Source organism: Liolophura sinensis, chromosome 7, assembly GCF_032854445.1.
Source record: "Liolophura sinensis isolate JHLJ2023 chromosome 7, CUHK_Ljap_v2, whole genome shotgun sequence".
NCBI classification, from domain to species: Eukaryota; Metazoa; Mollusca; class Polyplacophora; order Chitonida; family Chitonidae; genus Liolophura; species Liolophura sinensis.
In genome coordinates this window covers 30,475,132-30,495,250 of record NC_088301.1, presented here as the reverse complement: position 1 = coordinate 30,495,250, position 20,119 = coordinate 30,475,132, and the positions used below count along the sequence as shown (strand labels likewise).

Below are 20,119 nucleotides of genomic sequence, written 5' to 3'. Positions count from 1 at the left end.
TGACGGCCAGAATCACATATTGACTATAATCATAGTCAATTATTTTTCGAAATCCTACACTCTTAACAGACATTAGTGAGGCCCAATAGCATGGTAGTTGAGCCAGTTGAATGTAAACTTGTTTGACACAGGCTCATGCATACTGATGATCAGTGATTTTCGCACCATTTTTTCATACATCCTCTATCAAATGCAGTGTTTCATGGATACCATGTCCATATGCTTATGTTATGTAATCATTTAGAAGGAACAGCAATGTACAATATGGCTTATTTTACATTTAGAAAAAGGGTGAAAAGATAAATTAAAAATAAAAAACATGTGATTGCTGTACACATATACATGAATTAGACCATCTCTTCCTTCTGAGAACACATTTCCAGGAAGTGCCGTATTACATGTATGTGTATCACACTCCCATGATCATGGTGATTAGGAGGGGTGGGTTCTTCTGCAAGATTGTGTAGGGCAAAGTGGGCAGGCAGGGTGGATGTCCTGTGTTCTAGTCATACATGTACCAGACCTAAGTCTTGAAAGGTAGCCACATGTAAGATTAGTCTGATTAATGCCCTATATGTAACGATAGTAAAGCTACATAAGAGCTAACCTTTTGGAGACATGTGAATGCAAAACCTCAGCTCCATACATGTAGTACTTTTTGAAGCAGAAACCATAACATTTGCTTTAACATTGATTCTAATACACGACACAGGAATTTTGTGTTTTACCGTACTTAACATGCATACCGGAATGACCTGTTATAGACCATGGGATCCAACTCTTACACATACATGATTGTTCCAACATGTGACCTTGACTTGTTTCAGGTGTTCTGAAAGACTACCTCCGTGAACTGCCTGAACCCTTGGTGACAAACGCCCTCTATCAAATGCTTCTTGATGCGCTGAGTGTCCGTCTACCAGACGACCCAGACGGGAGCGCCAAACTTATGCTCAGTATTCTTGAATGTCTACCCAAAGCCAACCAGGTGAGTTGATCAGTACAAAGACTGTCTACCCAAAACCTTTCCTGGTGAGTTGATCAGTATAGAGAATGTCTACCCAAAGCCTACCTGGTGAGTTGATCAGTACACAGTCTGTCTACCCAAAACCTTTCCTGGTGAGTTGATCAGTATAGAGAATGTCTACCCAAAACCTTCCTGGTGAGTTGATCAGTATAGAGAATGTCTGCGCAAAACCTATCTGGTAAGTTGATCAGTATAGAGAATGTCTACCCAAAGCCTACCTGGTGAGTTGATCAGTACACAGTCTGTCTACCCAAAACCTTTCCTGGTGAGTTGATCAGTATAGAGAATGTCTACCCAAAGCCTTCCTGGTGAGTTGATCAGTATAGAGAATGTCTACGCAAAACCTATCTGGTAAGTTGATCAGTATAGAGAATGTCTATGCAAAACCTACCTGGTGAGTTGATCAGTACACAGAATGTCTACCCAAGATCAACCACGTGAGTTGATCAGTATAGAGAATATCTACCCAAAACCAAGCAGGTGAGTTGCTAACAGAATGCAGGTGAGTTGATCATTATAGAGAATGTCTACCCAAAACCTACCTAGTGAGTTGATCAGTGTACAGAATGTCTTTCCAAAACGTCCTCTTCTGTCAAACCATCACAAAAAAAGTCGCTGCAAAAGTTTCCATGGGGAAGAACTAAACAGAATTTACATGTACCGTAGTCACAAAGTGTATAGGATATGAAAATGCAGAAGTGCTGTGATGATGCCTTTAAACTCTGCACAGCAGCTAGTGGCAAACTTGTGGAGCTGTAGAAGGCATTTTCCAGCTGCATGGATTGCCATGTTTATGCCAATGGCGTATGATAGACATCCTGAGTACAACATGTGAATATGTACAAGTCACATCAGTGTACAATACATAAAGGCCCACAGATTGGCCCTGATGTGCTGCTGGAGTTAGGCTGATGCCAAGTCTTACCACTGGCACTGCTCAACTGTCATACAAGCGGTAACTGATTGATGAGATATTGAGCTGAAAAAGCAAAACACAAACACAGGCAGATGACAGGGAGAGTTATGAATTTGGCATGTTCATGTCTAGGCCAACAGTAATTTGTGGCTGTATGCAGAGTTATTGCCCCTTTGGGAATACCACTGGTGAGAAATTGCCTGATTGCCTCTTGCACAGGAGTAAAATGATGGTGTCTCATTTTGCAGAGGCATTGATTTGTTTCTGAGAAAATATGTGAGGATTGAGTAGTGTTGAGCACTTAAACTTGTTCTTTGTTTTTTTTTTCTTTTTTTTTGCTCAAAATCAGTTAATATAAATAAATATATTAAACAGATATATTAGCTTTAGACCATGTTGAACTTACATGTATGTCTTTGTTGTTTGATGTGATAACAACAGGACGATTAAGTGTTACACTGTACAGAGAGATTTATGCATCATACTGTTTCAGAATGATGAAATTTCTTTAGCTAATGACAAGGGCCCAGTAATTCAAAAGTGCATCAGCTAATACTGGTATTTAGTCACATCATATATTCACGATTTTAAACAAAATCCAGCAACTAATGCAGTTATACAGAAACCAAATGGAACAGCAGTAGATTTCGTTCACACTTCATACACTGTTACACAATTATTTTTATGTCAAGTACAATTTCTGAAGACTTGGCTTAAAGTTAAAGCTGGTGTTAAGTCTAAGACAGTTTTGAACAACCCGGCCAAGGGCAGTAACTTTGAATTCAGCCTCCTTCTGAGATACATTGCTATTATGTATATCGTTGTGCATAAAAAGTTGTAATTTTGTGTATTATTCAAATCCTCACAATAGCAATGATTACATGCTTTTCTTCCAATTTTGATGACATCTTGAGTCTGATTTTAATGAGAACTTTTTGTGAATGGAGTGAAGCTCATTGATATTGCTTACACACATATATCCCAAGCCAGAAGGTTGTTACACGCTTATATGTTTGTGTAATTACATGTATGGTTCAGTTTGACCATGTTGACTGTTTCAGTACATACATCTTGCTTTTTTCTTTGTAAGATCCATTTTGGATCGACATTGGAAAAAAAAACAGGTAGAAATGTAACTTTTAACTTTCAGCAGTGCTATTATTTGTTCTAAAAATATGAATTCAATACAGTACATGTTTTCTGTCTTTATTCCCTTTGGTTTAAATTTGTAATTTATAAGTTTGATTTTATTGTCTTTCAGGATACCATGTCATTGGTGCTAAATCACTTGAGAAAGATTGCTTCGAAAAGTGAGGCCAACAAAATGACCGTGTCCAACCTTGCTGTGTGTTTCGGCCCGGTGTTGCTGTGTCCAGCCCCCAGTAGTATGGCAGCAGCTTCCTTCCCGGTCGAACTCAAGAAACACATTGAAGTGCTCAAGTACTTGCTGGAGATCTGGGCAGATGATGGCGGTATGTGGTACGCTACTTTTGTCTTATCACTAAGGAGTAGATTTACATGTAGCTGTCGTTACAGTTTTAATAAAATTTACACTGTAGTCATAACTGTGCAGAAATTACTGAGCTGGTATTTGACCTAAAATTTGTCCGAAGGCCTCCGTAGTTCAGTTGGACAGCGCGCTAGCGTAGCGTAATGGCCCAGGAGTCTCTCACCAGCTCATTCTGGGTTCAATTCCAGCTCATTCTGGCTTCCTCTCCGGCGGTACATACGAAGGTCCTTCAGCAACCTGCGGATGGTCATGGCTTTCCCCCGGGCTCTGCCCGGCCTCCACCCACCATAGTGCTGGCCGTCGTCGTATAAATGACATATTTTTGAGTAGGGCGTAAAACACCAATCAAATAAAAAAATAAAGAAAATTTGTCCGAAAAATTTTTAGAGGCCAGAATAATGGGACATAAAATCTTGCTTTTGGTGCTGCTCCTAGTATGGTATTCTTTAAACACTTCCACTCTGGTGTGTCGTATGTGGGAACGTCTACCAGCTACCTGCAGATTGTTGTGGGTCAAATATTGGCCTCGTTACACAATCCTGAGTCTAGTCATCAGTCAACAAGCAACATGTGGATGGTGGTGGGTTGTACCCTTGGCTCAGTCATATAAGTGAAATATTCTTGAGCACAGCATAAAACCTCAATCAGAAAGTAAAATCAAATAGTCAATAGCTATTTACATGTATACACACGGTCAGGTTGACATTCTTTGTGCTTTCCTATTAAAGTTTTCTGTGCAAGGGGATTGGCAGAGTACTGGGATTTGAAACTTCAGTATATGCATGTTTTGAATGTTACTACGTTAACTTTACTTTATGTTAACAAAACCCAAAACAATATATGGAAATAGAGGTAACCATTAATACATACGATCTGATACCCTCACAGCCATTAAAACAGTCTGAGTACAGTCTTGCCTGTATGTTGAAATTGTTGTAATTTTCTATTTACAGATATGTTGTCAGTGACAGATCAAGCCAGCGTGTCCTCAGACACTAGGGCCTCTCCCAAACCTCCCTCAGATGTACCCTCTGTCGGGGGTCAGGAACCGTCAGCCAGTTAATCAGACAGTGCCACATGTAAGGCACAGCTCTTCTCACATGGGTTGTCTGCCCCTGGCTGGGAGAATCTCGGCCAGGCCTGATTACATGCACAGTTGATGCTCAGTTACAGTGGAAATAGGAGGTGATAAACAAGCTGTAGAAGTGTGAATGTCAACATACGCTGATGACGCACAGATTCATTCTACTCAAATCAACTCAGAAAGTGGCTTCTCAGATTGATTAACCCCTATCTGAATCACCGTCATGCACATTTGTGTAATAATACCTGAACAACAACAACAACAGCAGAAGAAACTATGACTGATTGTTCATGAGAATAACATTTTGTAAAATGATCGACTTTGTCAGCTTCCCTAATTACTGCTGCATATGTGTCTTATCTGTTGTGTTCTGGGACTTGAACAGTTTGGCAGCATGGTTCAGATAGCTTTTCAGTTTGCATTTTCAGCCTGACACATGAATTAAGGTATTACACTGGTGTATTTAGCCAGTTAAACCAATTTATTGTAGTCAGTTCTCAAGTTTTTGGATGATTAAAGTCCCTGTTACAATGTTGACCATGTGAATTTCAGCCAGTCAGTGGACAACATAATCATCGTAATCACTGGATAGCATTGTTCCTACTGAGAAAGTCGCTGAAGTCTGGCTGCCATATAACTGAAGTGCTGTCAAGCCATAATCATTTTCCACCTGCAGGGGGATGAGTACAACTGTCGTGAAAGATGTCAGCAAATATTTTATATCTTACAAAAGATAATAACTGTTGGCATAAATTTTGAACCATAAGGTACATCTCTTGTCCATCTACTTTTAACAGAGTAATAAGCAGCCTAGAGGCCTGTGTGTATTGAGACGGTGAAATACTCTGTTTTGCTGAAGGTTGTCTGATCCTCCATTTATTAATGAGGAGATTTTCATACTCATTCCTTGGAAACAGTTGGCATGTTTAATGTATCCTTCAGAAGAGTCAGTTTTCATGATTAATAACATGTACTGTTTCAAATAGGCACGTTTAATATTATCCCATAAGTAAGACGGATTTGTCGGATATCTTCCTATGGGAAATAAGGATGTGACTGAAGTGTCTCATACGCCTCTCTAGTCACTGATATATTTGGATTAGAGCATCACTGGTTGATGCTACAAGCACTCTTTTGTTCATGTTCATTAAAAGGGAAAACCTGTTTTTGGCTATTGTTGGCTGAAATGAAGAATCCAGACTCTTATAGCACAGCAAGTAAATCGTAAAGTCAGTATTCAAAAGAAAAGTGCCATTTTTTGGCTTGAAAATGTGGGTTGTTCTGCTTGTGTCTACACACAGTTTTCTGGTCTCACAATGATCACAAACTATCATTAATTTATTGCATTTTAAAGTATTGTTTTTAACTGTAATGTTTCTTTATAGGTCTATTTATTTGAAGTAGAATTGCTACACCTATATTTGTTTAAAATATATATTTATTTTGTTGATGGTATTGTTATTCTATTACATAGTTATTGTATTTGACAATTTGAGGTATATTAGTTGATGTTTATACATATGCAGTGTGTTTGTCTGCAAAGCATTCCATTTACTGTGGTTTTGATGGATTTATGAGTTTATGGCATATTAAATTATAAGAATATATTGAAGTTTATGTATAGAATATATCTTTTCATTTCAGTATTTTTTGTTTTGTTTTTTTTATTAATTTTTTTTCTTTTTCTCATGGTGAAAAAATTGATTTTTCAATTGCATTATTTACACATTGAACAATATTTACACTAGTGAAATTTATTTTTTGGAGTTTTTGGCATTTATGTAATCAGTCTGAGATCTCTAAGAATGGTTGATTGATGAAATTGGCTGATTATTAAAATCTGGTTTCTAAAGTGTAATTGCTTGTCCAAAAGAGCTACACTGTATGATTAATCAGAAGAACAGACAGTATTTGTCATCACTTACATGACCATTTAACAAAAGTTTAGTTGTATGTGAATTATTGTAATGATTCATTCTGAATTTCTAATTGACGTAGGAATTCTTTTTACATTTGTCTATCTGATGAGCTTAATATAATGAAGAACTTTTCCTGTATAAAATAATGCGGGCCATACTTATGTAGTCTGTTGTTCGTTTTTGCTTTGCGGTGACGTTTTGTGAGGCAAACGAGGAATGTAGTACTTAATCATTGCATGAAAAGAATGGTCAGATCAGCTTGGAGCCAAGTCGCCACTGCTTGAGAAAAGGTACCTCAATCTGACCCGCCTTCCATAGCTGTTGATTACCAGGCCATTTGATTCGTTTTGATATCACCCTAGCTTTAGAATTTTAGAATGGGCATATTTGTATGTACATGTAAATAGAGTGGACAACAAATCGTGGCTTTCCTAATGTCCGTAAAGCAGATAGATGGGCGTGGCTAAATCAAGAGTATTGCCGTAGTCTATAGAGCATGAAGCAGTTGAAGGTTTGAAAGATAAGGACCTATAACACTGCCATTTTTAAACTGCCACAGTCAGACAGCCAGGCCACATAGGGCGGGAAATTCTGTGTACTTTACACGTATCCTGAAGTTTCAGCTACGCTTGTTCTCGTACTGCGCAGCTTTTCACATGTTTATGTACTGCATTCTAAGACATTTTATCAGACTATGTGTGTAACCAGACTTGCAGTTTGTAACTGTATTGATAAAACTTTAGTTTTTGTAACGAGTCCAAAGTGTCATAAGATTCAAAATCGTATTATTTGGGGTCACAAATTGAATTAGTTTTTAGTTGTATGCTCCATGGTTCCAGATGTCTTGCTGCATTTCATCACTATGTACTGTTCCATATTATTTATTGATGGTGTGGTTTTAAATTTAGTACACTGTATATGATTGTTCGACAACCTTACAGGATTCCTCTTCTCAGTCTGCATAGTTTTTTCAGTCTCAGCAGAAATGACACAAGCAGTCATTGACTAATGGAGGTCTGCATTATTTAACTTTCAGAAGCATGCAAAGGCCCTAAACTGATATTTCGGATGCCCACACTTAGCTGTTTGTGATAAGAAATCAATCAGACTTCTCAAAGTACAAAAAAAGTTAACCTATGATTTACAGGTGAATGAGTCAATCAGAAATGTGGCACTGAAAAAAGCTAACTTTGGATGAAATACTGTATTTAGCCAGAAAGGTGTCTGCAGTGATCAGATAGCTACCCAAATTCCACTCAAAACTGGAACTCAGAAGAGTTTGAAAATGTTCCCAGCACGCGAACAAATTCTTTCACAGCAGCAAACATTACTGATAGACTGCCAACTCACTAGATGTTACTTGGCTAGCTTGTTTGGTACCCAAAGAAAATTTTTGGATTTCATCAGAGCGTGCAAATTGTGTGAGTGAATGAGGTGCCTACTAATAAGTCAGTCGTGTTGTTCTGGGCTGTAGACCCCTTAATGCAGTCTCTTATTTCACCGTCAAACATCTACGAACTTGTAAGTGCCAAATATTGTGGCTAGCCCCATATTTTCATGCCTGGTTTGTACAAATCCCTTTTCCACACTGGTATCGGATCAGATGTTTCTGGTTATCAAACAGAAAATGTATGCTTTAAAATTCGATGTACTTCAGTTTGATTGTTTGCAGGCTGGAATGAAGACATTGTTTGATGAACTGCTTTTCAGTAGGTTTTTTGCATTGTGTGCAAAACTTGTTTCGCAACCTTGTGTTCAGAATCACCTGTTTCTGTGCCTTTTGCGATATGTATTGTTCTGTGGTGCTACTTTAGATTTTGTTTTCAAAATTATTTATTTACATGTATTTGATGGTAAAGTCTTAGAAAATTAAGAAGAGTTTCTATCCATTGCAGTTGGGTCATCTTAAATTTGTTTTGATAACTGTAGACTGACGACTGTTGAAAGTAAAAAATCAAAGTGTTGTTTATCCAAATTGTAAACAACGAAAAAAAAATAATATATGGAATTGTTTAAAATGTTCCTGTGAGAAGTGATTTAATGCGCTGATCACAGATGATGTGAAATGACTGAAATACATATTGTGTTGTGACGAAATGAAATTTTGACCCTGCTATGTACATTTGTTTGCATAGCTGTGATTGGGCCAGATATTGTGTGTCATGTTTGTTGATTGGCTTGCTAGGCAGAACTGTGATTGGAGAAGAATCCACTATTCCGATTGGCTCACAGTTTGTGTATATTTCAATTAACAACAAAAAAATTGTCTAATATATATATATATATAGACATATATGTATATATATATACCTAAGTTAATAGCACTGATGTAAGTATAGAGACCTCTCCTTTGTACATTTAAACTCTATTCTTGTAAAACAATATTCTGTTTCAGAAAACAAACTGGTTTTAAATTAGTATTGTGTTATGCGAACATTTCAGTGATTTATGTTATCGATATGTGGTGGTAAATATTGTTTTAATTCTGTTTGCACATTGTCAACAGAAATGTGTTTCTCGTTCACTTTTTGTTTCTTGCTCAGTTATTGTTACAAAAATAAAAAGTTTTTGTATCATTTGTGATAAATTTGGGATTGTAAACAAGTTTTTGATAGTCTGGATAATCTTGCCTGTTTTGGTTTATGAAAACATGTTAATGGCTTGAACTGGCCCTGCCACAAGACCACAGTATTTGTACACACACCTAGCGACTCCTCATCACCAAAGGATCATGGAGGTCAGGAGACCTGGGATCAAACCTGGGTTGGGTCAAACCAAAGACTTGGTAAAAAAAATGGTACTTGTTGCTGCCTCGCTTGTTGCTCAGGACCGAGGGGTTAGAGCAAGGACTTTTTGACCCAGTATCAATAATATAACTGGGTGTGAGGTGTCCTGTCTGGTGTCAGCAACAGCACTTCAGCAGCTTGGATTCGACCTGCCACTAGAAAACATGGTATATATACACACACAACTCCTTCTCGTCATATGACTGAAAAATTGTTAAGTATCACGTTAAACCAAAAGCATTCATTCATTTACCACTTGACTGAAAAATTGTTGAGTGTGACATAAAAACCCAAGCATTAAGACTTGCCAGTCTCCACCTGGGTAGGATGTCTATTGAATGTGTCACCATGCAATATTGAGTTATCTCTCTTCAATATTCCACACTATTGTCCTTATCCCCAAGACAATTTATACAGAATCATTAGCACATGCTACACGCTAGATGTGATTGTGTTAGTCATGAAATATAGGTATTCTTGTCTCCGGCTAAAAATCCTACTTAACGATTAGCTTAACGATTACTACAGTTCACAAGACCCTGAATCCCAATCTACGGTGCAGCTATCCTTGACTGCACAAGTTCCTACAAAGGGACAGTACTCTGCTAGGCATTATTACAAGGTAAAAAAAATATGTGGTTTGTGTACTATTTGGCTCTGGTGAAGAATTGTCCAAAAAAAAAAAAAAAAAAAAGTCCTGGACCTGAACCATCATCAAAATGTTGTGTACTTCAGCTTTTTCTATAAAGTTTCTGTTTTCTTTTTCTGTTTCATGACAGCCAACCTTGCCATGATCCACTGAAAATAACAGACTGTCAACCTTTAGCTGACACAAAATGAAAATCTTTGAGGGTCTTCAGGTGAAAATTATCTCGTCCATTGACAATCTACAAAAACATGAACATGTCCAGTGAGTGTTCATTGTTAAAATTAGCACGCCCACTGAGGATCTGCAAGAGAAAATGAGCATTTACACATGCTGTGAGGGTCTACAGGGGCAATTTAACAGGTGCAGTGAGGGTCTACAGGGGAAAATTTACACATGCTGTGAGGGTCTACAGGGGCAAATTATATCCAGGATCTACATGTACAGGGGAAAATTAACACTTCCAGTGGGGACGCACTGGGGCAATTACAAAATGATCATTTACACATGCTGTGAGGGTCTACAGGGGCAAATTAGCACATGTAGTGAGGGTCTACAGGGGAAAATTTACACATCCAGTGAGGGTCTACAGGGGAAAATTGACATTCAGACGAGCATCTACATGCACATCCTCTGAGGATCTACAAGCGGAAAATTAGCACAAGGATCTATATGGGTAAACTAAACTTCACAATGGGAAAAATAGCAATGTCCAGTGAGGGTCTACAGGGGAAAATTAACACATCCAGTGAGGGTCTACAGGGGAAAATTGACATTCAGACGAGCATCTACATGCACATCCTCTGAGGATCTACAAGCAGAAAATTAGCACAAGGCTCTATATGGGTAAACTAAGCTCCACAATGGGAAAAATAGCATGTCCAGTGAGGATCTACAGGGGAAAAATAGCACATCCACTAAGGAACTACAGGGGAAAATTAACACGTCCAGTGAGGATCTACAGAGGAAAAATAGCATGTCCAGTGAGGATCTACAGGGGAAAAATAGCACATCCAGTGAGGATCTACAGGGGAAAAATAGCATGTCCAGTGAGGATCTACAGGGGAAAAATAGCACATCCAGTGAGGATCTACAGGGGAAAATTAGCATGTCCAGTGAGGATCTACAGGGGAAAAATAGCACATCCACTGAGGATCTACAGGGGAAAATTAACACGTCCAGTGAGGATCTACAGAGGAAAAATAGCATGTCCAGTGAGGATCTACAGGGGAAAAATAGCACATCCAGTGAGGATCTACAGGGGAAAATTAGCATGTCCAGTGAGGATCTACAGAGGAAAAACAGCACATCCAGTGAGGATCTACAGGGGGAAATTAGCATGTCCAGTGAGGATCTACAGAGGAAAAATAGCACATCCACTGAGGATCTACAGGGGAAAATTAGCATGTCCAGTGAGGATCTACAGAGGAAAAATAGCACATCCACTGAGGATCTACAGGGGAAAATTAGCACGTGCAGTGAGGATCTACAGGAGAAAATTAGTACGTCCAGTGAGGATCTACAGGGGAAAATTAGCACATCTAGTGAGGGTCTACAACGTACGTCTTGTGAGGATTTACGAGGGAAAATTAACACATCCAGTGAGGATCTGCAAGGGGAAACTTAGCACGTCCCGATCTACAAGGGGAAAATTAGCACATCCAGTGAGAATCTACAGGGTAAAATTAGCATGCCCAGTGAGGTGGTAATGGGGGAATTATTATAGCCAGGATCTACATGTACAGGGGAAAATTAGCACTTCCAGTGGGGACGCACTGGAGCAATTACAAAATGATCATTTACACATACTGTGAGGGTCTACAGGGGAAAATTTACACATCCAGTGAGGGTCTACAGGGAAAATTAATACATCCAGTGAGGGTCTACAGGGGAAAATTGACATTCAGACGAGCATCTACATGCACATCCTCTGAGGGTCTACAAGCAGAAAATTAGCACAAGTATCTATATGGGTAAACTAATGCGTCCATTGATGATCTACAGGGGAAAATTAGCACGTGCAGTGAGGATCTACAGGGGAAAATTAACACGTCCATTGAGGATTCACAATGGGAAAAATAGCATGTCCAGTGAGGATCTACAGGGGAAAAATAGCACATCCACTGAGGATCTACAGGGGAAAATTAACACGTCCAGTGAGGATCTACAGAGGAAAAATAGCATGTCCAGTGAGGATCTACAGGGGAAAAATAGCACATCCAGTGAGGATCTACAGGGGAAAATTAGCATGTCCAGTAAGGATCTACAGAGGAAAAATAGCACATTCACTGAGGATCTACAGGGGAAAATTAGCATGTCCAGTGAGGATCTACAGAGGAAAAATAGCACATCCACTGAGGATCTACAGGGGAAAATTAGCACGTGCAGTGAGGATCTATAGGAGAAAATTAGTACGTCTAGTGAGGATCTACAGGGGAAAATTAGCACATCTAGTAAGGGTCTACAACAATCGTCTTGTGAGGATTTACGGGGGAGAATTAACACATCCAGTGAGGATCTGCAAGGGGAAACTTAGCACGTCCCGATCTGCAAGGGGAAAATTAGCACATCCAGTGAGAATCTACAGGGTAAAATTAGCACGCCTAGTGAGGTGGTAATGGGGGAATCATTATATCCAGGATCTACATGTACAGGGGAAAATTAACACTTCCAGTGGGGACGCACTGGGGCAATTACAAAATGATCATTTACACATACTGTGAGGGTCTACAGGGGCAAATTGACATTCAGACGAGCATCTACATGCACATCCTCTGAGGATCTACAAGCGGAAAATTAGCACAAGGATCTATATGGGTAAACTAATGCGTCCATTGATGATCTACAGGGGAAAATTAGCACATGCAGTGAGGATCTACAGGGGAAAATTAGCACATGCAGTGAGGGTCTACAGGGGAAAATTAGCACATGCAGTGGGGATCTACAGGGGAAAATTAGCACATGCAGTGAGGATCTACAGGGGAAAATTAACATGTCCAGTGAGGATTCACAATGGGAAAAATAGCATGTCCATTGATGATCTACAGGGGAAAATTAGCACATGCAGTGAGGATCTACAGGGGAAAATTAACATGTCCAGTGAGGATCTACAGAGGAAAAAAATAGCACATTCACTGAGGATCTACAGGGGAAAATTAGCACATGCAGTGAGGATCTACAGGGGAAAATTAACATGTCCAGTGAGGATCTACAGAGGAAAAAAATAGCACATCCACTGAGGATCTACAGGGGAAAATTAGCACGTGCAGTGAGGATCTACAGGAGAAAATTAGTGCGTCTAGTGAGGATCTACAGGGGAAAATTAGCACATCTAGTAAGGGTCTACAACAATCGTCTTGTGAGGATTTACGGGGGAGAATTAACACATCCAGTGAGGATCTGCAAGGGGAAACTTAGCACGTCCCGATCTACAAGGGGAAAATTAGCACATCCAGTGAGAATCTACAGGGTAAAATTAGCACGCCTAGTGAGGTGGTTATTGGGGAATCATTATATCCAGGGTCTACAAGTACAGGGGAAAATTAACACTTCCAGTGGGGACGCACTGGGGCAATTACAAAATGATCATTTACACATACTGTGAGGGTCTACAGGGGCAAATTAGCACATGCAGTGAGGGTCTACAGGGGAAAAGTAACACATCCAGTGAGGGTCTACAGGGGAAAATTGACATTCAGACGAGCATCTACATGCACATCCTCTGAGGATCTACAAGCGGAAAATTAGCACAAGGATCTATATGGGTAAACTAATGCGTCCATTGATGATCTACAGGGGAAAATTAGCACATGCAGTGAGGATCTACAGGGGAAAATTAGCACATGCAGTGAGGGTCTACAGGGGAAAATTAGCACATGCAGTGGGGATCTACAGGGGAAAATTAGCACATGCAGTGAGGATCTACAGGGGAAAATTAACATGTCCAGTGAGGATTCACAATGGGAAAAATAGCATGTCCAGTGAGGATCTACAGGGTAAAATCAGCATGCCCAATGAGGTGGTAATGGGGAAATTATTATATCCAGGATCTACATGTACAGAGGAAAATTAACACTTCCAGTGGGGATGCACAGGAGCAATTAACATGTCCAGTGAGAACCTCCAGGGAAAAATTAACATCCTCCAGTGAGGATGTAATGGGGAATTAACACGTCCAATGAGGATCTGCAGGGGAAAATGTACATCCAGTGAGGGAGTACAGGTGAAACACAACACTGACATGTAACATGTCCAGTGAGAATTCTACTGGGAAAAATTGGGACAGCCAGTGATCCACACTCATCAGGTGAGGATCTGCAATGGGGCTTGGGAGCGTGCAGTGGCACAGATGTATACAAGCATGAACAAACAACAACTATATAGGATCCTCATTAGGAAGCCAATTTCATCATTTATTACAAAATGTATAATGTATAAACATGTCGTCTTTACATATTGATATATACAAATATGAAAGATTAATATATCTCTGTACAGTACAGGTGTATATACATGCATGTATATTTACATAGATATAAAAAAAGGGTAATCCTAGCCAATAGGGCCAGCTTTAACCTCAAATAGAAATTTAATACTTTCAATACATAACAAATAAAAATTTGACTGTATAAAAGATGATAGTAGGTGATATGTAAAGACAGTACATTTACACAACCATTCCTTTGCCCAGACAGCCCCCCACCCCCAATTAAACCAATGTACCCTAAAAACCTGACCATGTGTGTATAGAGTGTAACAGTCATGACAACCATGACCTCAGAGCAGCAGCATTAGTGGTTTCCAAATCATTCACACATAATTACTGTCTATACATCATTAGCGATACATGGAAAAGCTTGCCGTGAGATTCTGAAACATCAGACTGCATGATCTATTGTAGCATATAATGGCTGGATGAATTACAAAGCTCAAGAGCCACTTCTCTTCCAGATTTATTAATTGGTCAGTAGTAACATTACCATATGCATAAATTACCCCAACAACATCCTCATCACAGTATGTTCTGCAAGAAAGAATTTGTACAAAAGATATGTATTGTTTTTCACTACATCACATCACACATGTAGTACTTGTACTTGGTCCTACATTTGAACACTATCCATCACTAAAAGTTTGACCAAAAACCTCCAAAACCAAATCTGTAAATGCTTTGACATTAAAAACACCAGATTTGACAACAGAGTAGCCAAGTTTGCGGAACTAGAGAACTCCAGTATGTGTGGAAACATTCACCTGAAGCTCCTTGAAGTCACTGAAGGCAAATGAAGCACTAAAATGAAGTATTTGTCACATAAAAGACCATTAAAAACTGTCCTAGAAAATACTTCCATTTATTTTTTAAAGCACCAAATTATACTTTCGTCACGTGTATTAAACCAGGGGCTATCAGTGACATCAAATGCCTTTTTTTTGCTTGAAATAGTTTGTGTCTAGGTCCTTGCAGTGAATGTATTCATAGATCTACACATACAGGCATTTATACTGATGACACGTAGCAGACTGTATGTGTTCAGTGGTAACAGACTGATGTGACGTCACTGGTCCCAATATTGTCAGAAATGGCTGTCATCACTGAATTCCATCTTTCAAATGCATTTTACTGGGTTGAAACTTTTTTTTTTTAAAAAATCACACTTTTTTTATGGACAGCGTTTAATGACCTATCATCTGACATATACTTCATGTTAGTGCTTTTTTTATTATTACGGAATCGGTAATAATTATGTCAAAATGGATGTTTGTAGCTCTATGAACACAAGTCAAAAAGATGCAGGCAAATATTAGGGAAACCTGTTAAAAAAAAAAGGTCTGACAAATAACTGTACACTAAAAAAAATTTGAATTTTGAAAAGTGAGACAAAACCATGGCAGATGACAGGAGACTCAAATATAAAAATGTCCCTGATATACAGATTTTCATGTGACATAACCCTAACAAAATAGGTAAGAAAAAAATTCTACCCCATTTTGCTGAAATGTTTTTTGTTAATTTTACATAGAAGTAAATATTTTACATGTACCTAAAAATAAAAGAATAAAATTTGTGGGAATGTTTCTCGTCTTAAAAATAGGTTACTTTGTAATGAAGTGAAGATTTTACATTTGTTAATAATAACTTTTTCACTAACTTTCAAAATCTTAGCAGCTAGATTTTTCTGTACAAAACAGACATCTACAGGTAGGATATCTGTATAGAATTTACTGATTTATCACTGAATTATTTATGACAATCTCAGAATGTGATCAATGAATTACACTGTATGATTCAAGTGAACATTAAAAATGTGATTAAAAATCAGATACAAGAGGCTTTTTTTCCTATCTCTATAATTCGGTGTTTTTTCAACCTGGCTAAACTGGCCCATGGTCAAATTTGTTAACAGGTTAAGGCAGAATGATTTAAAACAACTGGTATGTACCCTGCCTCTTGTTTGGATATATTTGTAAAAATAAACACTGGCCCAAGTAATGACAAATGTGATTGTCAGCTTGTAATTATATAGTGATGCTGTACATCACTGAACACAACGCAACAGTCGTGTTTTATCACATACAACTGTAGGCTCAAATGCATTAGAAATGGGGAGACCGATTGACTATCACAGCAAACCCATGTGAGGGTCCTGGGGTCCAGAGGCCCCACTCCTACACTGTATACCACCAGAAATAAATTCTGACAAATTTTAGGCCACTATAGCAAATAACTGGAAAAAAGGTTCAACTCACTGATCATGCATTAATTAGGGTACATAAAAGAACTCCACAGTCAGTTCAATTTTTCTCAGACCATTTTTTGACAGAATAGCTGCTTTACATTGAATACTCACAAATGTCATCGCTGTCAATAATGCTATTTCACCGTACTTTACTGAAAATCTAAAAGACTATCGAAAGAAAGCTTGAAATACTAGGAATTTTGTCCTCTAATTTTAATATTTCTTTAATGAATAAAATTGGGATAAGAATTTCCACTATTACATAACTGGACAAGTACAGGTACATACAGACAGCTACCTTCGAAACACATTACTTATATGATATGTTTAACAGTGAATGTGATCACAACTTCAGGATATCATTCAAAAATATCTGGGTAAAAAACACTCCAAAATTCCATTTCAAAACAGAAAGATCACCACAACCTGGTAATTTACAACCCAATAATAATGTAAAGTAATTCATGTATAACAGAGACGGACACAAAATCTAAGAAATTTCATCACAGAGACAATGAATGTACAGATTCATAACCGGCCGATAATCATCAATTTGGACTTAATGAGAAAGTCTTTGGCAAATATCAGCAGCATGAAAACAAAACAGTGGCCCTAAAGGTAGAATGTTTCTCGATGGATGCTTGTGCAGTGAGATGAACAACTAATGCTACTGTCTGTCGAATTAGCACTGAAAAATACTGGCACCTCATTGGACGGATCAGGAATTCATCAACGTAACAAGCTCGCCGATAAAAGGCAGCAAAAATCAGCCAGTCATCGAGTTCATTTTCACAGAGTTCTGTTGCCAAAGCAACTCACTATGGAGATGGCAGAAGAATGTTATCTTCGTTCGACAACCATGCTGACAGAAGAACAGTGTTTGAGAATGCTGACAGCTTGCTCGTGATCAATATGTGTGAAGTCAACTCCATTAACCTGAGAAAATAAAAACAAGCCTCTTAAATGTTTAAGCCTTTCTAATTTGATTAAACGTTTTGCAAGCCGCTGTAACAAAAACCAATAGTGTATTTTAGTCAGGTTAATCATGGACATATGTCCTGTCTAAATTATTTTTATTTTCGTTTTTCTTACTTTTATTCATTTTCTTATTTATTCCGAAAGTCAAAAATTCAAACACAGCTCCAATGAAAATGTTTCGCTCTAGGGTGTTTAAAATTTCGACACTGATTCTGTACTGCTGAATGATGTACTAGCCAGAAATTTGAGTTCTTTCCTGTTCCGAGTTTGGAATGTTAAAGACTTACAATTTTTGACTTGAGTCTTAAGTTATTTCATAAATACAGGTCCTGGGCTTTATATCTATAGATTGGAGTTTATTAAGTGTACCTGCTGCCCGGTTTCCTCCCACCATAATGCTGGCCATCTTCCTACCAGTGAAAAAACTCTTTGTGTACAATGTAAAACACCTATCAAATAAATAAATGAAAAGTACCTGTAGCAGTTTATCCCCAGGCTGTATGGACTGTGCTGCTGGGCCTTCACTGTGCACCTTGGTCACAAATATACCCTGTCAATACAACACATGTACACACACCATTAACAGTCAACAAGTTGTAACGGTCCCTGTCAATTTATTGTTCTGTTTATGTGATTGTTGTTTAAGGCCATACAAAAGAATTTTTCACTTACATAATGGCAATCACTTTTATGGTTGAAGGAAATTTATGTACCAAGGGTAAACCAATGACTTTTGACAATCTTTCCCACAAGTGATATCACAGACTATGTACACCATACTAGTGGGAGACAAGAAGTTTGCAATTGTGCAAAAGGCCAAACAACCCTCGTTGCCCATTTATTGTGATCAAGACTCCATAGGTATTGAAAGCAAGGCAGCTGTTGTGAAAACCAAATTCCATATATAATTAATTTGCGTAATTATTCTTTATGTTAGTTAGTGATTAGAGTAATTGCCATTCTACCTGGTCCTGTTTCCTGAAAGGGTTCCCACAGGAGCCTAGTCCACCAGCAATGCTGAAACCCAGACCAGGGTTCTTTCTAATGGACGCTTCAAACTGAAACAAAAAAAACACAGCTAACCTAATTTTGTATGATGTAAATTTGTACACACAACACTAAAACATGATGACAAAGCTAGGGACTTCATATATTCACTGGTTTTTAACACGGAAACAACCTGTTATCCTTTTTGTGGAAAAAACGATACATGTGCTGAATTTAATTCACTAATGACTAGAGGTAAAAAAAATTATTTTGCATGTAATATTTAGTCCAAAATGTGAAAAAAAAGTGAAAAAACAGAAATGGTAAGGAATGATATACCTAGAGAGATAATCCAGCCCTGCCACCTGCCATTCTACAAGTGGCCATAATGTGATGTTTTAAAACTCTTATCTTCATCCTGACACGGAGTCAGCATCTCTCAAAGAAATGGCTGCATACTTCTGCACATCAACTCAGCAGAACTAAATCCACACTTATGGCATCCAAACTCATCTAAAGGACTTATTATAAAGATTACGCAGAGGCTTTCTGACAGATGACAAGGAAAATATCACAGTTTTCAGAAATGTATTTAATGCCAGCCAGATTTTAGAAACCAAATGTAGGTCATGTGGGTTTTCAAATTGCCTGTGTACAGTGAGATATGGATACTATATTCCAGAAATTAATTATAGGTAACTATCAGTTTCATAACCTCCATACTCAGCTCATGAAAAACTCACAATGTTGGAGTGAGGCGGTTTCTGCTGAGAGTAGTTCAGCGAATGGAAGAGTTCCCTCCCTTGCTGATTGTCCTCCATGCCTTTGATGGGAGTAACCTCCCTTGAGTGTGGTACACTGGAGTTATCTTGGGATGAGCCAGGAGCCATGGGACTAGAAGAGTGCAGTCTTGGAGTGGATGAGGGTGTAGAGGATCCTCCACCTACAAGTGGAAGGCAGACAATTTTACAGCAACACAACCACTGTAATAGTCCAGTTAATTCCAAAGCTTCTGTGGTTTCCATTACATAAAAGATACTAGCAGAATCTTATTCTGACAAAAAATTAAACACTTTTACCCCTCGGTTAAAGTTGGCCTAGCTGTATCGTTATAGCTGTCGATGTCACTCTGTCCATATGTCTGTCTACATCATCTTAAAGACTCCTGAATATTGTTGACAGGTTTTCCTAACTTATATCATATGTACATTTAAGCATTGTGAAGAACCCCATTCATTTTAGTTCACAAACTATCATAAATCGAGAAAATAAAATAGTTTCTGACCAACAGTAGCAAATCAGCACTAACCATGTAATGATATACATGTATTCAAAAGCTGTCCTTCACATTTCAGGATCCTACAACCAGCCCTGACCTAAACATGTCTTTGTTGGTATACATAGATAGATACAAGCAATCAAGCCATTCACATCAAACTCAGAAGTTTGTCAATCAAGATACATATTTCTACCTCCAACCATTACAAAGGTGAGTGGGGAGCAGTGTTAACATTTGAGATGAGGCTAAG

At 38.4% G+C, this 20,119-nt stretch overlaps 4 protein-coding genes across 4 annotated transcripts in view; 3 read left to right on the top strand and 1 right to left on the bottom strand.

Annotated features, from left to right (window-relative positions):
* LOC135470343 (rho GTPase-activating protein 100F-like) overlaps positions 1–8,919 on the top strand; it is a 70,358-nt gene extending 61,439 nt beyond the window's left edge. The window contains exons 4-6 of the mRNA XM_064749218.1: positions 828–988; positions 3,205–3,415; positions 4,407–8,919. Coding sequence (XP_064605288.1) covers positions 828–988; positions 3,205–3,415; positions 4,407–4,516 — 482 coding nt within the window. The 3' untranslated portion in view covers positions 4,517–8,919. The remainder of the gene's footprint in view (positions 1–827; positions 989–3,204; positions 3,416–4,406) is intronic.
* A 1,846-nt stretch (positions 8,920–10,765) lies between these two features.
* Positions 10,766–11,515, top strand: LOC135470837 (apolipoprotein A-IV-like). Its single transcript, XM_064749883.1, has one exon. The coding sequence runs from the start codon at positions 10,766–10,768 to the stop codon at positions 11,513–11,515; it is 750 nt and encodes a 249-aa protein (XP_064605953.1).
* A 456-nt stretch (positions 11,516–11,971) lies between these two features.
* LOC135470836 (apolipoprotein A-IV-like) lies at positions 11,972–13,860 on the top strand. The gene is made up of 3 exons (XM_064749882.1): positions 11,972–12,275; positions 13,094–13,289; positions 13,704–13,860. Exons 1-3 carry the CDS (start codon positions 11,972–11,974, stop codon positions 13,858–13,860), a joined length of 657 nt encoding a protein of 218 aa, XP_064605952.1.
* Positions 13,861–14,426: 566 nt separating this feature from the next.
* Positions 14,427–20,119, bottom strand: part of LOC135471204 (leucine-rich repeat-containing protein 7-like) — a 50,357-nt gene continuing 44,664 nt past the window's right edge. Inside the window, exons 19-22 of the mRNA XM_064750325.1 lie at positions 19,334–19,533; positions 18,569–18,661; positions 18,079–18,153; positions 14,427–17,561 (exon numbers count right to left, since the gene is read on the bottom strand). Of these exons, the coding sequence (XP_064606395.1) occupies positions 17,466–17,561; positions 18,079–18,153; positions 18,569–18,661; positions 19,334–19,533 (464 nt within the window). The 3' untranslated portion in view covers positions 14,427–17,465. The remainder of the gene's footprint in view (positions 17,562–18,078; positions 18,154–18,568; positions 18,662–19,333; positions 19,534–20,119) is intronic.

Coding starts and splice junctions, on each gene's coding strand:
- LOC135470837 (XM_064749883.1), top strand. CDS start 10,766: ATGTCCAGTGAGGATCTACAGGGGAAAAATAGCACATCCACTAAGGAA.
- LOC135470836 (XM_064749882.1), top strand. CDS start 11,972: ATGTCCAGTGAGGATCTACAGGGGAAAAATAGCACATCCACTGAGGAT. Junction 12,276..13,093: donor GGGGAAAATTAGCACGTGCA/GTGAGGATCTAT, acceptor ATGTCCAGTGAG/GATCTACAGAGGAAAAAAAT. Junction 13,290..13,703: donor AACACATCCAGTGAGGATCT/GCAAGGGGAAAC, acceptor TAGCACATGCAG/TGAGGATCTACAGGGGAAAA.